Source organism: Chelon labrosus, assembly GCF_963514085.1.
Source record: "Chelon labrosus genome assembly, chromosome: 6".
NCBI classification, from domain to species: Eukaryota; Metazoa; Chordata; class Actinopteri; order Mugiliformes; family Mugilidae; genus Chelon; species Chelon labrosus.
The window spans coordinates 26,281,559-26,298,140 of NC_140342.1; the positions used below are offsets into that span (position 1 = coordinate 26,281,559).

The 16,582-nt window shown below is 40.1% G+C and overlaps 2 protein-coding genes across 2 annotated transcripts; both read right to left on the reverse strand.

Moving 5' to 3' along the window:
* Positions 1-3,417: 3,417 nt before the first annotated feature.
* LOC311488913 (uncharacterized protein) lies at positions 3,418-6,045 on the reverse strand (the record flags this gene model as incomplete). The annotated part of the gene is made up of 1 exon (XM_084545782.1): positions 3,418-6,045. One exon carries the CDS (start codon positions 6,043-6,045, stop codon positions 5,026-5,028), a length of 1,020 nt encoding a protein of 339 aa, XP_084401908.1. The 3' UTR covers positions 3,418-5,025.
* A 9,226-nt stretch (positions 6,046-15,271) lies between these two features.
* LOC311488914 (uncharacterized protein) lies at positions 15,272-16,284 on the reverse strand (the record flags this gene model as incomplete). Its single annotated transcript, XM_084545783.1, has 1 exon — positions 15,272-16,284. The coding sequence occupies one exon, from the start codon at positions 16,282-16,284 to the stop codon at positions 15,538-15,540; it is 747 nt and encodes a 248-aa protein (XP_084401909.1). The 3' UTR covers positions 15,272-15,537.
* Between the last annotated feature and the right edge of the window lie 298 nt (positions 16,285-16,582).

A 16,582-nucleotide genomic window follows, 5' to 3' on the forward strand; every position in this document is an offset into this window, starting at 1 on the left:
GAAAATGAAACACCACTGACTTTTTCTTCCTTTAGCTGGTGTGTATCAGTCAGTGTTAGTAAAACCATCTTGTAGTCTGCATTTGAGTGGCTTCATAAAAAACAAGCACACAAGTTATTAGAAAAGAAATTGAAGATTTTATTTTTAAGTGAAGTTTCTTCACGTCATACATTCACGGTGAAAACATGATTCCTTGTTGTCCTGATGGTGACTGATTACTACGGGTGATAATATCTTCCAAAGGTCCTTTAACGTTGTCTGAAAGAGTTGTTTTGTTAGCCATGTTCTTTCAGTTCTTGCCATTAAAACACAGTCTGGTTGACTTATCTTGTCCTTGTTGTAGGATATTCTACACCTTTAAATTGTCTCGTTAGGACACCACCTCCTGTTATCGTAGGAAGAACACGGTTTAAATCAATTTATCAGTCTCAGTTAACTCATTTGCATATCTGAAGGAGTGAATCCTTTTCTACAATTTGTACCAGTCATTCTCTGCCGTAAAACAACATCACAAACAACGTCTTAAGTGTGAACAAATATTTATTTAATGAAGTGACAACTATGAATAAATGAGGGATTAATAGAATATAGGATTGTAATCAAATAAAACTATAAGGTATGAAATAATTTCTGTTTGGAGCGATGGTGAGAGATGGAGATGTTTAAGGTTTAATCTAAAGGGAATGGATTTGATATCTAATCTGATCAATCTTCTCTAAAAGATGTTAGTAGGGAGTTTCAAAGTAGTGACACCAACTCTTTGTCTTAAGCGGTAGGAACGATTCAGCCTACTTTTGTAGAGTCTTCTCGGCGTCGGTGATGGCGGAGCGTCGGTGTGACGGGGTGGTCAGTGACGACACAGCTGATGCAGGCCTCTCTTGGACCGGTAGACAGGACTTGTTGCTTGATCTGCAACTCCAACACCCAACTTTGCTTGAGAGCGCTGTAGGTGTTGAGTCGAAGGCAGGAGATGACACTTGGCAATGTCTTTACGTTTGAAGAAAGAAACTGGATCGTCACGTCTTCTTGATTCAATGCTATGGCAACAGCTTCTTGATTTCTTGATCCGTCGAAGAGACTGGGTCTTTCTCTGATATCCCAGCTGGCTGACTACGCTGGCTAACTTATAAACGATGTTGATTAGTACTTCGGTTCGTAGAGTATAAAATGAATAAAACTAGAAAAATATTTAAGTCACTATAAAAATCGTACGTCGGGAAAAACATCCGACGAGAAACAAACAGAGCTTGAAATATTCAAGTTGTTAAAACAAAGTTACTAAGTATAAACGTGACTAAGTACGTAAAGAAGAAGACTAAAATAAAAATAAAACGTAAACGGAAAGTTAAAAGTTGAAAGTGTGGAGAAAGTGCGAAAGTCCGGAGAAAGTGTGGCGGAAAGAGCGAAAGTATAAAAGTCCGGAGAAAGTGCGGCGGAAAGAGCGGAGAAGAAGGAGCGTCTCCTTGGTTTTATGAGTTAATTATCCAGGGCGTGTTTGGATCGGGTTCTCCAGAATCTTCGCGTGGAAAGAGAAGGGCACGCCTAGTTCTTTGTTTCGAGATGTCTTATTGCCTCATCTTCTTAACCTATTTTATATTACTAATTTTAATCATTCCATCACTCATCATGACCTGTTAGAAATGTTTTTCGTATGCGGCAACACTCAACATTACAACATGACAAGATGAGGTATCAGAATGACCACATCAAAATAACTCATAGGCATCAATAAATTAATAAACTCAAGTTCTCTTTACAGTGACGTATTGCTAATAATAAACGGTTGGGGTTTCTAAAATAACAATTCCAACAGTTATGATTTCAACTAATAGCTACTATTAGTATAAGAACATATCTAAGGTTCTCTATTCTTTAACTTCAACAATTGATTAAAAGAGAGAAAACACTTTTAAAGATAGCCACTTGATGGCAATGTTGATCCATCCTTACTGTGACAAATTATGTGAATTTGGGCTAGCTTTATCGTACAAGCATCAAAATCGTCTCATTGTGATCGTAAGCACTTCCTGAACAATAATATATAACTTACCAGGTTATTACATTTTCGATAGTCATATTATCAAATTTAGGTTCTTTTTAGAGAGGAGAGTGCAGATCAGGGTCTAGATCTGGGGAAAGAAAGTTATTTACGACCTTCTTATCTGTGTTCACTCCCTCAGTCACTCTCGAGGGGGGAGCAAAACCTGTTAAAATGGTATGTTTGCATTTGTCTCTGAAAAGGAAAATTAGTACATCACAAGTTTAAAACACAGATGAACATAACATTAAGGCCTCTTGATTTTGTCCTTATGAAATAGAAGTCAGTTAATTCATTCTTTGTAGTTAATGACATCGCGTTGATGTTCTTTCGATTCAGGACTAATTAGTCCAGAAACAAGAGTGGGAAATTCCACAAGAAGTGTAAATCTGTCTTTTTGGCTCAGATGACGTCCTCAGCATCAGGGAGTTCCGATAGCATGGGTCTGTTCAATGTTTGGACATGGCACCTTTATGGCTAAGGTGTAAAAGGTTGATCTGTTAGAAGAGTTCTTCTGCAAAACAACTTCGTAAATTTAAATTCCAGAGAGGGGGAGAATTGAGAGGACCACAGGACCCTACATTGTCATAAAGTGGTCCTCTCTAAATCCTGTTACAAACTCAAGTGTCAGTTAGATGGTCGTCCCAGGCAGAGGGAGATGTCTCCTTCTATCTACTTCATGTCCAGGATTAATAATTTTATATTTAGGATGAGTGGGTTTTGACAAAATGAAAACTTTATATCACCTCATGTCAGAGAATAATTAGATCAGATGTCTGCTACAGCGTTTAACCTGAACTATTCTGCTGTGTATTTTCAAGCTCTGCTTCCCAGATGTTTTTTTCCCCACAGATGTGTCAGTGTCGTCTGTGTGAATCCTCATGTGCCTATTTAAATGACCACTTTGAGTGAAACCTTTCCCATATGTGTCACAACCGTACGGTTTCTCACCTGTGTGAGTCCGCCTGTGCATATTTAAATGACTACTTTGACTGAAACCTTTCCCACATGTGTCACAATAATACGGTTTCTCACCTGTGTGAGTCCTCAGGTGATAAAGTAAAGTCGAACTTTGACTGAAGGTTTTATCACATGTGTCACAACGATACGGTTTCTCACCTGTGTGAGTCCTAATATGCCTAGTTAGACCATCACTTTGCCCGAATGTTTTATTACACATTTTACAACAATACGGCTTCTCACCAGTGTGGGTTCTGTAATGCCTCTTCAACTTGGACTCAACCTTAAAGGTTTTTCCACAGACGTCACATGTTACAGACTTTTTACCTGCGTTAGTATCACACTGACTCTCTGACATGGGAGAGTTGACCACATTGTTACTGTGTCTTGTGTCTCTGTGACGTCTCTTCTTTGGATTCAGCTCTGCATCATTTCTAGTTGATCCTGAGTCTACATGTTTGCTTCCTTCCTGATCTGGGCTCTCAGCTACAGGAGGGTTGTTAGAGAGGAGCTGGTCACTGTTTGGTTCTGGTTCACTGTGCTCACTTTCCTCATCAGTAGGAGTCTCCATCAAGGAATCAGTCTCCTGCTTCAGAACAAGATGTTCTCCCTGCTGACTGCTGCAGAGTTCCTCCTGTTCCTCTTTCATCTGTGGAGGTTCTGGTTCCTTCTTCATCTTTGGAGGTTCTGGTTCCTCCTGGTCCTCTTTTATCTGTGGAGATTCTCGTTTTGGACCTAATACTGACGCCTGTGGGACGTCACAAGCAATGTCCAAGCATGGCGATGAATGTTCCCCCAACTTCACAAATTGTTTTCTGTTACTTAAATAACTTCTCACCCAGTGCAATACTAACCCCTTGATCCCGTACCGTTCAAGTTTATTGATTAATATATTGTGATCGACATGTATGTGTATGTAAACACCAGAAAATGAAACACCGCTGACTTTTTCTTCCTTCAGCTGGTGTGTATCAGTTGGTGTAAGTGAAACCATCTTGTAGTCTGCATCTGAGTGGTGTAGTGGAAAAATACTGAGTGCTGACTGTTATGCATGTTGGAGGAAAGTACCTGTAACTGTTACTGACTGCCACTAATGAGAAAGGTCTAGGGATGCGCTCAGAAGTCTCTGTGAACTGTTCTTTCTTTTGCTCAGACACGAACATCCGCAGATAGCAGTTGATACACGAGAACCTTCTCAAGGTCACACTGTTGTTGGGCAAACTAACAGAAATTATAATATCATACGAGAGAACAAGAACCAATGAGTGGAAAGTAACTGTACCATATGCAAAGTGACAACGCCTAGTTTGAAGTATAAAATATCTTGTAAGACCTAAACTGTCACGAGAGAATCCTCGGAGGATTCACAAACTGTGTTGTTCTGTGTATGATTCTTCACCCCTTCGCGAACGGTATACCTTTGTTTGATGCAATAAAACTCACAAAGACAAAACCTTTGACTTGAGATCTTTTTATTCAAAGTAAATAGAAAAATCCACGACAGTGGCTTCATAACAAAAAACAAGCACAAAAGTTATGAGAAAAGATATTCAAGATTTTATTTTTAAGTGAAGTTTCTTCTCGTCATACATTCACGGTGAAAACATGATTCCTTGTTGTCCTGATGGTGACTGATTACTGCTGGTGATAATATCTTACAAAGGTCCTTTAATGTTCTCTGAAAGAGTTGTTTTGTTAGCCATGTTCTTTCAGTTCTTGCCATTAAAACACAGTCTGGTTAACTTATCTTCTCCTTGTCATAAAGTGGTCCTCTCTAAATCCTGTTACAAACTGAAGTGTCAGTTAGATGGTCGTCCCAGGCAGAGGGAGATGTCTCCTTCTATCTACTTAATGTCCAGGATTGATCATTTTATATTTAGGATGAGTGGGTTTTGACAAAATGAAAATTTTATATCACCTGATATCAGAGAATAATTACATCAGATGTCTGCTACAACGTTTAACCTGAACTATTCTGCTGTGAATTTTCAAGCTCTGCTTCCCAGATGTGTTTTCCCACAGATGTTTCAGGACGACTCCACACCTGTGTGAATCCTCATGTGCCTATTTAAATGACCTCTTTGACTGAAACCTTTACCACAAGTGTCACAAAAATACGGCTTCTCACCTGTGTGAGTCCTCATGTGAATATTTAAATGACAACTTTGACTGAAACCTTTCCCACATGTCTCACAATAATGCGGTTTCTCACCTGTGTGAGTCCTCATGTGATTAAGTAAAGTCGAACTTTGACTGAAGGTTTTATCACATGTGTCACAACGATACGGTTTCTCACCTGTGTGAGTCCTCATGTGCTTATTTAAATGACTACTTTGACTGAAACCTTTACCACATGTGTCACAACTGTACGGTTTCTCACCTGTGTGAGTCCTCATGTGATCAGTTAAAGCATTAGTGTGCCTGAAGTATTTACCACACATTTTACAAAAATACGGCTTCTCACCAGTGTGGATTCTGTAATGTACCTTCATTATAGACATGTTCTTAAAGGTTTTTCCACAGACGTCACATGTTACAGACTTTCTACCTGTGTCAGTGTCACACTGACTCTCTGACATGGGAGAGTTGTCCACATTGTTACTGTGTCTTGTGTCTCTGTGACGTCTCTTCTTTGGATTCAGCTCTGCATTTCTAGTTGATCCTGAGTCTACATGTTTGCTTCCTTCCTGATCTGGGCTCTCAGCTACAGGAGGGTTGTTAGAGAGGAGCTGGTCACTGTTTGGTTCTGGTTCACTGTGCTCACTTTCCTCATCAGTAGGAGTCTCCATCAAGGAATCAGTCTCCTGCTTCAGGACAAGATGTTCTCCCTGCTGACTGCTGCAGAGTTCCTCCTGTTCCTCTTTCATCTGTGGAGGTTCTGGTTCCTCCTGTTCCTCTTTCATATGTGGAGGTTCTGGTTCATCCTGGTCCTCTTTCATCTGTGGAGGTTCTGGTTCCTCCTGTTGCTCTTTCATCTGTGGAGGTTCTGGTTCCTCCTGGTCCTCTTTCATCTGTGGAGGTTCTGGTTCCTCCTGGTCCTCTTTCATCTGTGGAGATTCTGGTTCCTCCTGGTCCAGACTGGAGTTCCTCTCCTGGTTCCAGAGCTGCTGGTCACTGAGAACCTCCTCCTCCGTACAGACATGTTGCTGTGGGAGGTCTGGAGGGACAAAGAGACACAACATAAAGGTTACTAATGTGATGACAGGAAAATACATCTGAGCAAATATGTTCTAGTTTAAATCCATGTAGCGTTAGCTGTGCTAGTTAGCCTCTTAGCATGTTATCAGTCTTGTAGCTGAGTGTCTTTCCTCTGTGTCTTCTCCATACTGCCATCAGGCCGGCGTTTCCGATGCCTGAGGACAAAGACTGAGAGGCTGAAGAAGAGTTTCTACCCACATGCCATCCGCCTGCTCTACTCTGAGCAACACTTGACTTAAATATCACTGCACTTTATTCATGTAGCTGCTAAATACTGTAAATTTATGTACATATACAACTACCCCCCCCCCCCCCCCCAAGTTTACACTTGAGTCTTACAGTCTATGGTTTTATTTTATTTTATTTCTCTATCGGTGTACATTACACTTATATTGCTTACCTTGTGTGCAAACTACTGTTTACTGCAGTACTTACATTTTTTGTACTACTGGCTGCAGGTACAACAATACATTTCACTGTGCACTGTACTATGTATAACTGTGCATGTGACAAATAAAACCTACCTACCTACCTATCTACCTATCTATCTATCTATTCATTAGTTAGTTGATTTAGACCAGTGGTTCCCAGCCTTTCCACAGCCCGTACCCCTTCAGACATTTGACCTCCAGCCATGTACCCCCTACTCTCACGCACTTGTAGCAGCTAGAAAAAGAAATGTCTGAGAGCCTGACTGGTGGTAGCAGTTGAGGTCTCTCTGGAGGGGCAATCCATCCGTTTTAGCTATTTAGTTTACCTCAGACTGATGACTTGAGAGCTCAAATGAGAGAAAGTTATCAGAATTGTTGACGACAGCATTTAAAGACCCAATCAAGAAGGAGATATGCTTGTTTCTATATATATATCTATATATACAACATACAGTCATGGACGAAAGTATTTGCACCCCTGGAACTTTTCCAGAAAATGCACCATTTCTCCCAGAAAAAGTGTTGAAATTACAAATGTTTTGGTATACACGTTTATTTCCTTTAAGTGCATTGGGACAACACAAAAAAGCAGAAGAAAAAAGCCAAATTTGACATAATTTTACACAAAACTCAAAAATTGACTGGACAAAATCATTGGCACTCTATTAAAACTGTGGGTAAATAATTTCATTTCAAGCATGTGATCCTCATTTAAACTCACCTGTGGCAAGTAACAGGTGCTGGCAATATAGAAATCAAAACTGAAGCCAGTTGGAATGTATAAAAGTTGACTCAACCTTTGTGTTGTTTGCCTGTGTATGCCACACGAAGCATGGAGAAGAGAAAGAAGAGGCGAGAATTGTCTGAGGACTTAAGAAGCAAAATTGTGGAAAAATATCAACAATCTCAAGGTTACAAGTCAATCTCCAGAGATCTTAAAGTTCCTTTGTCAACTGTGCGCAATATAATCAAGAAGTTTTTAACCCATGGAACTGTGGCAAATCTCCCTGGACGTGGACGAAAGAGAAAAATTGATGCAAGAATGCAACGCAGGATTGTTCGAATGGTGGATAAACAACCTCAGTCAACTTCCACACAAATTCAGGCTGTCTTGCAGACTCAGGGTGCAACGGTGTCAGCTCGAACAATACGTCGTCGTCTGAATGAGATGAAGCACTATGGCAGGAGACCGAGGAGAACCCCACTTCTGACACAGAGGCATAAAAAAGCAAGACTGCAGTTTGCAAGAACATACCTGAGTAAGCCTCAATCCTTCTGGGACAATGTTTTGTGGACAGATGAGACTAAGGTAGAGCTTTTTAGCAAAGCACGTCATTCTACTGTTTACAGAAAACCGAATGAGGCCTACAAAGAAAAGAACATGGTACCTACAGTCAAATACGGTGGGGGTCAAAGATGTTTTGGGGTTGTTTTGCTGCCTCTGGGACTGGGTGCATTGATTGTGTGCAAGGAATCATGAAATCTGGAGACTATCAAAACATTCTGGCCCGTAATGTAGGGCCTAGTGTCAGAAAGCTGGGTCTGCATCAGAGGTCATGGGTGTTCCAGCAGGACAATGATCCAAAACACACCTCACAAAGCACCCAGAAATGGTTGGAGACAAAGCGCTGGAGAATTCTGAAGTGGCCAGCAATGAGTCCGGATCTAAATCCCATAGAACACCTATGGAAAGATCTAAAAATTGCTGTTGCGAGAAGGCACCCTTCAAATCTGAGAGACCTGGAACAGTTTGCAAAAGAAGAGTGGTCCAAAATTCCAGTTGAGAGGTGTAAGAAACTTGTTGATGGTTATAGGAAGCGACTGGTTTCAGTTATTTTGTCCAAAGGGTGTGCAACCAAATATTAAGTTGAGGGTGCCAATGATTTTGTCCAGTCAATTTTTTAGTTTTGTGTAAAATTATCTCAAATTTGGCTTTTTTCTTCTGCTTTTTTGTGTTGTCCCAATGCACTTAAAGGAAATAAACGTGTATACCAAAACATTTGTAATTTCAACACTTTTTCTGGGAGAAATGGTGCATTTTCTGGAAAAGTTCCAGGGGTGCCAATACTTTCGTCCATGACTGTATATATTGTTTCTATAACATCAGGAGATTTGCACCTGCCCACCAATCACAGACATTTCAGGGAATCTGTGTCTTTCTCATTTAGGTGACCTAGCGCTAGCTATATTAGCAGCAAACTGATACATAGCTTCAAAGCCTGTTGTCCTACAATCCAGCTGTTCAACATATTTGACTCACATGAAAAACAGTCTTTTGATTTTTCATTTAGGTGGAGAATCAGAAAATGAGAAACTGGGGCTGCTTGATTATGGCAGAAATCACGACTGTAATCACGATTATTAAAGAAGATTATTCATTGATTTGAGAACAAGCATTCATTGAACATTTAACTCTGGTATTTCTTTTAATAAGAACTGAAAAATACAAATAAATAAGAGAAAATTTTATTAATAAAGTTAATTAAATAATATGTAAAAATAAAAAAACACTATCTCAGCCTTTGGCAGGGCCAGCGTGCTGAATATTTTTTCAACTATTTATTTTCAATACAAGATTCTCAAGCAACAGTACGTCGACCAATGAGGTGAGCGGGATTCTCGCTGTCAGCTCATTGGTCACAGAGCAGGAGACGGCCTGGGAATAAATTTACCGTAAATGTCATATAAATCGCCTGGTTATTAATTAAATCCACTGACATTTTATACATTTTTTTTTATTTTCACGGTAAGTGACAGCTCAATACGAGACTTTGTTTGTAAATACGGGACGATTTCGTTTTTCAAGGGACGGTTGTCAACCTTAGCAGCGTGACATATCTTGCACAATATCTTCGTTTGTTCAGAGTCAGACTCCTCGAAACCGAAGTGTTTCCACGCCACAGAATTCTCTTTACCTTTCTTCCTGACCAAAGGATACCTTTCTGACATCTTCTATCGTCTTCTTCTACACTTCTTTCTTTTTTTTTTCCGGTGGGGGCAGAGCGGAGCGGCGCGCACATGTGGAGATGGAAGGGTTCGCTGCATTTACCACACAAGACACGGTGTGCGGCAGAATGATCGTTTTACTACAATTATGTTATTTTCATGATCGAGGGAAGACGTAATCGAAATTGAAATCTAATTAATCGCTCGTTTTTTCTGTTTCAAAATGTAATCAGGCTGAGTTCAAAATCAACTCTTTTGCGTACCCCCGACGTCACTCTGCGTACCCCTGGGGGTACGCGTACCACAGGTTGGGAACCACAGATTTAGACCATTCGAGTTCAACTCACCTATTCTGTGTAACTTTATCTCGGGTTTCCAGGTGATATCCAGCAGTCTGCGCTGACGATCGATCTCTTCCTCGTACTGGACGACAGTTCTTTCAAAGAGTCTGAATATTTCTTCAGCAGCAGCAGTTAGTCGCTCGATGATCAACTCTCTCAAACTCTCAGCTGAAGACATTGTTACTTCAACAGCTCTAATATTTATCTGGGACACGACGACACGACACAACCGTCTTCCAGCTCAGTCCACAAACACAGAAACACAACAACACTACTAACGGAGTTTAAAAAACAAACCACTTCCGCCTGGTGTAACACTATAAAGTTCCGGCAGAGGAAGGGAGTTAATATTATGTTTCGCTACATTTTTAAATCTCATTTCGGATCATTTCATCAATTACCTGCAATAATATTAATTCCAATTTCCCTAAAGACAAAACAAAAATCACAAAATTGATTTAACTTCACGTATAGATTATTTTAATTGATGAATGTATTCACTCTGAAACCTTTATCGTTTGATCTTTAGAGTTTAAGTCAATCATTTCTTCTTCTACTGTAGTAAATCCTAAAATAAACCAGTTTAAACCAGTTTATTTTCTGCTGATTCAGTCGTGACCTGCTGCCCTGAAATACCTCCACCTGGAACACAACTTGCCCAGCATGGACAACAAATAACTTTGGAAATGATCTACTGCTTCTTCATCAGCAAGACACCACACATGTAAACACATGTAAGAGGCCGTATTCTCACCCAAAAAGCTGCATTTTCATCTCATGTAGATTTCACGGCTGAAGAACATGCGAGAAAAGATTCAAAGTAAAAAAAAAACGAAATTTGTTTTTTGTCAATTCTGCCATATGTGCAGCACAGAGAGGATGGAAACTGTGCTACTTAAAGACCCAAGCAAAAAAACAAGCAAACAAGTTATTAGAAGAGAAATTGAAGATTTTATTTTTTAAAGTGAAGTTTCTCCTTGTCATAAAGTGGTCCTCTCTAAATCCTGGTGTAAATTCAAGTGTCAGTTAGATGGTCGTCCCAGGCAGAGGGAGATGTCTCCTTCTATCTACTTACTGACCAGGATTAATGATTTTATATTTGGGATGAGTGGGTTTTGACAAAATGAAAACTTTATATCACCTCATGTCAGAGAATAATTAGATCAGATGTCTGCTACAACGTTTAACCTGAACTATTCTGCTGTGTATTTTCAAGCTCTGCTTCCCAGATGTGTTTTCCCACAGATGTTTCAGGACGACTCCACACCTGTGTGAATCCTCATGTGCCTATTTAAATAAATACTTCGAGTGAAACCTTTCCCACATGTGTCACAAAAATACGGTTTCTCACCTGTGTGAGTCCTCCTGTGAATATTTAAATCAAAACTTCGAGTGAAACCTTTCCCACATGCGTCACAGAAATACGGTTTCTCACCTGTGTGAGTCCTCCTGTGCACATGTAAATGACTACTTTGACTGAAACCTTTCCCACATGTGTCACAATAATAAGGTTTCTCACCTGTGTGAGTCCTCAGGTGATAAAGTAAAGTCGAACTTTGACTGAAGGTTTTATCACATGTGTCACAACGATACGGTTTCTCACCTGTGTGAGTCCTCATATGCCTAGTTAGACCATCACTTTGCCCGAATGTTTTACCACACATTTTACAACAATACGGCTTCTCACCAGTGTGGATTCTGTAATGTCTCTTCAACTTGGACTCAACCTTAAAGGTTTTTCCACAGATGTCACATTTTAGAGACTTTCTAACTGTGTCCATATCACACTGACTCTCTGACATGGGAGAGTTGTCTACATTGTTACTGTGTCTTGTGTCTCTGTGACGTCTCTTCTTTGGATTCAACTCTGCATCATTTCTAGTTGATCCCGAGTCTACATGTTTGCTTCCTTCCTGATCTGGGCTCTCAGCTACAGGAGGGTTGTTAGAGAGGAGCTGGTCACTGTTTGGTTCTGGTTCACTGTGCTCACTTTCCTCATCACTAGGAGTCTCCATCAAGGAATCAGTCTCCTGCTTCAGGACAAGATGTTCTCCCTGCTGACTGATGCAGAGTTCCTCCTGTTCCTCTTTCATCTGTGGAGGTTCTGGTTCCTCCTGGTCCTCTTTCATCTGTGGAGGTTCTGGTTCCTCCTGTTCCTCTTTCATCTGTGGAGGTTCTGGTTCCTCCTGTTCCTCTTTCATCTGTGGAGGTTCTGGTTCCTCCTGGTCCAGACTGGAGTTCCTCTCCTGGTTCCAGAGCTGCTGGTCACTGAGAACCTCCTCCTCCGTACAGACATGTTGCTGTGGGAGGTCTGGAGGGACAAAGAGACACAACATAAAGGTTACTAATGTGATGACAGGAAAACACATCTGAGCAAATATGTTCTAGTTTAAATCCATGTAGCGTTAGCTGTGCTAGTTAGCCTCTTAGCATGTTATCAGTCTTGTAGCTGAGTGTCTTTCCTCTGTGTCTTCTCCATACTGTGTGTTTCCATTCATTAGTTAGTTCATTTAGACCATTCTAGTTCTACTCACCTATTCTGTGTAACTTTATCTCGGGTTTCCAGGTGATATCCAGCAGTCTGCGCTGACGATCGATCTCTTCCTCGTACTGGACGACAGTTCTTTCAAAGAGTCTGAATATTTCTTCAGCAGCAGCAGTTAGTCGCTCGATGATCAACTCTCTCAAACTCTCAGCTGAAGACATTGTTACTTCAACAGCTCTAATATTTATCTGGGACACGACGACACGACACAACCGTCTTCCAGCTCAGTCCACAAACACAGAAACACAACAACACTACAAACGGATTTCAAAAAACAAACCACTTCTCCTTCTTCTTCTTCTTTTTTTATGGCGGTTGGCAACCAGCTTTTTGGTGCATTACCGCCACCATCTGGACTGGAGTGTGGATCAAAAGGTCAACCTACACTTTCTTAAATTCTATTTAATAACCCAGTTATTTTCAAAAAAGAAAACAAAAAATGAAAACAAATTCCACCAGATTCTCTCTGCAGTATATTATGTAAATTTAATGTCATCTGGTTTTCACTAAGTTGTGAAATCTTTGTTTGCCTTGATGGTATTTAGGACAATAATTACATGCTCTATGGTCTCTTGACTATTGCAATATTCACACATTCCATCAACATGTTTTTTCATTATAAATAATGTTCTATAATCCTGTATGTCCTAGCCTCATTCTAGATACCACATCTTCTTCCTGCTTACTTCTGCACACATTCCTGCTCCTCCCCACCTTTCCTTGAATGCTATACAGGTGTCTCCCAGACTGTTCATTATCCCATAAAAAATGCCATTTTCCATTTATTTTAGATTTAATTATGCTCTTGACTTCAGCTTTGCTGTATTTAATATATACCTCTGTATCAGACTTTCCTGCTGCTTTCTTCGCACATTTATCTGCTAGTTCATTACCTCCTACACCTATATGAGCGGGTACCCATATAAATGTAGTACTACTACCAGCCTTAAGCAGATTGTTAGCTAGTTGGATTATTTCATACACTATATCTTGTCTAGATTCAAAGTGAAAACGTTTAAGGCTTATTAAAGCTGAGCTGGTGTCTAATGCAATCACAGCTTGCTTAGGTCTATCGCTCTCTATCCACAATAAGGTCATCCATATTGCTATAATTTCTGCTGTGTATACAGCTAAATTATCAGTAATTCTTTTTGCAAATTCAATGTCTAATTGAGGGATAACATACGCAACTCCCATTCTTTTATCAGTCTGCATAGATGCATCGGTATATAAAATGACTGCTTCTTTATATTTGCTAGCTATGTAACTCTGGACGCTATAATGATCAACTTCTACATCCTTCTTTTCCTCTAATAAGCCCAAGTCAACTGGGACCTCTGACAGCAGCCAAGGAGGAGAAACCGGATATGCCACTGTCGGACTTATTTCCAGAGCACTGATTCCCATAGTTATTACTTTTTGCCTTATGGTCCATCCAAAACTTTGAATTACGTCATTCTCTCTTTCTTGACATTGATATAAAACTGACTGACTCATGTGTTTTTCACTATAACCCTTCAGATTTGCCCAGTACATGAGAGACAGCTGGTCTCTTCTAAGATGGAGAGGCATCTCCCCCATCTCTACCTGGACTGCTGCCACTGGCGTTGTCTTAATTGCCCCACAGCATAGCTTCAAACCTTGATTTTGTATGACATCTAATTTTTTAAGTGATGTTTTAGCAGCAGACCCATACACTACACAGCCATAATCAAACACTGATAACAAACCACTTCCAACTGGTGTAACACTATAAAGTTCAGGCAGAGGAAGGGAGATAATATTTTGTTCCGCGACATTTTTAAATCTCATTTCGGATCATATCATCAATTACCTGCAATAATATTAATTCCAATTTTCCTAAATACAAAACAAAAAACAAAATTTATTTAACTTAACAAATATATCTGTTTTTGTTTCATATACTATATATGAAACAAAACATTTACAGTATACACTTCTCCTTCTATTGTAGTAAATCCTAAAATTAACCAGTTTAAACCAGTTTATTTTCTGCTGATTCAGTCGTGACCTACTGCCCTGAAATACCTCCACCTGGAGCACAACTTGCCCAGCATGGACAACAAATAACTTTGGAAATGATCTCCTGCTTCTTCATCAGCAAGACACCACACATGTAAACACATGTAAGAGGCCGTATTCTCACCCAAAAAACTGCATTCTCATCTCATGTAGATTTCACGGCTGAAGAACATGTGAGAAAAGATTCAAAGTCAAAACAGATCTAAGTCAGTTTTATTGTCAATTCCGCCATATGTGCAGCACAGAGAGGATTGAAACTGTGCTACTTTAAGACCCATGGTGCAACAAGTTAAACACTGACACTAGAGTATTTCATCACTAATAAAAACACAGATAAAACAAAACATAAAGAGGTGAGGGATGTTGTTTCTCTTACCTGCTAACCATTTATGGTGTTTAGCTTTATCATTTTAATCAGACAGTCCTAATTATACACTCACATTGTTTTGTTCAACACAGGATGTTGTTCCTCTTCATTTATTTATAACATACTTCATATTTAATCAAATTAAATAACAGTTCAGTGTCTGTCATTAGTCCGGATGGCATCCAAGTTGAACCATTTAAAAGATACATAATAGAGTGTATGTTAACACCAGAAAATGAAACACCGCTGACTTTTTCTTCCTTTAGCTGGTGTGTATCAGTCAGTGTTACTAAAACCATCTTGTAGTCTGCATCTGAGTGGCTTTATAAAAAACAAGTACAAAAGTTATTAGAAGAGAAATTGAAGATTTTATTTTTTAAAGTGAAGTTTCTCCTTGTCATAAAGTGGTCCTCTCTAAATCCTGTTATAAACTCAAGTGTCAGTTAGATGGTCGTCCCAGGCAGAGGGAGATGTCTCCTTCTATCTACTTAATGACCAGGATTAATTATTTTATATTTAGGATGAGTCGGTTTTGACAAAATGAAAACTTTATATCACCTCATCTCAGACAATAATTAGATCAGATGTCTGCTACAACGTTTAACCTGAACTATTCTGCCGTGTTTTTTTCAAGCTCTGCTTCCCAGATGTGTTTTCCCACAGATGTTTCAGGACGACTCCACACCTGTGTGAATCCTCCTGTGCTTATTTAAATCAAAACTTCGACGGAAACCTTTGCCACATGTGTCACAAAAATACGGTTTCTCACCTGTGTGAGTCCTCATATGCCTAGTTAATATATGACTTTGCCCGAATGTTTTATTACACATTTTACAACAATACGGCTTCTCACCTGTGTGGATTCTGTAATGTCTCGTCATTATAGACATGTTCTTAAAGGTTTTTCCACAGACGTCACATGTTAAAGACTTTCTACCTGTGTCAGTATCACACTGACTCTCTGACATGGGAGAGTTGTCTACATTGTTACTGTGTCTTGTGTCTCTGTGACGTCTCTTCTTTGGATTCAGCTCTGCATTTCTAGTTGATCCTGAGTCTACATGTTTGCTTCCTTCCTGATCTGGGCTCTCAGCTACAGGAGGGTTGTTAGAGAGGAGCTGGTCACTGTTTGGTTCTGGTTCACTGTGCTCACTTTCCTCATCAGTAGGAGTCTCCATCAAGGAATCAGTCTCCTGCTTCAGAACAAGATGTTCTCCCTGCTGACAGCTGCAGAGTTCCTCCTGTTCCTCTTTCATCTCTGGAGGTTCTGGTTCCTCCTGGTCCTCCTTCATCTGTGGAGGTTCTGGTTCCTCCTGTTCCTCTTTCATCTGTGGAGGTTCTGGTTCCTCCTGGTCCAGACTGGAGTTCCTCTCCTGGTTCCAGAGCTGCTGGTCACTGAGAACCTCCTCCTCCATACAGACATGTTGCTGTGGGAGGTCTGGAGGGACAAAGAGACACAACATAAAGGTTACTAATGTGATGACAGGAAAACACATCTGAGCAAATATGTTCTAGTTTAAATCCATGTAGCGTTAGCTGTGCTAGTTAGCCTCTTAGCATGTTATCAGTCTTGTAGCTGAGTGTCTTTCCTCTGTGTCTTCTCCATACTGTGTGTTTCCATTCATTAGTTAGTTCATTTAGACCATTCTAGTTCTACTCACCTATTCTGTGGAACTTTATCTCGGGTTTCCAGGTGATATCCAGCAGTCTGCG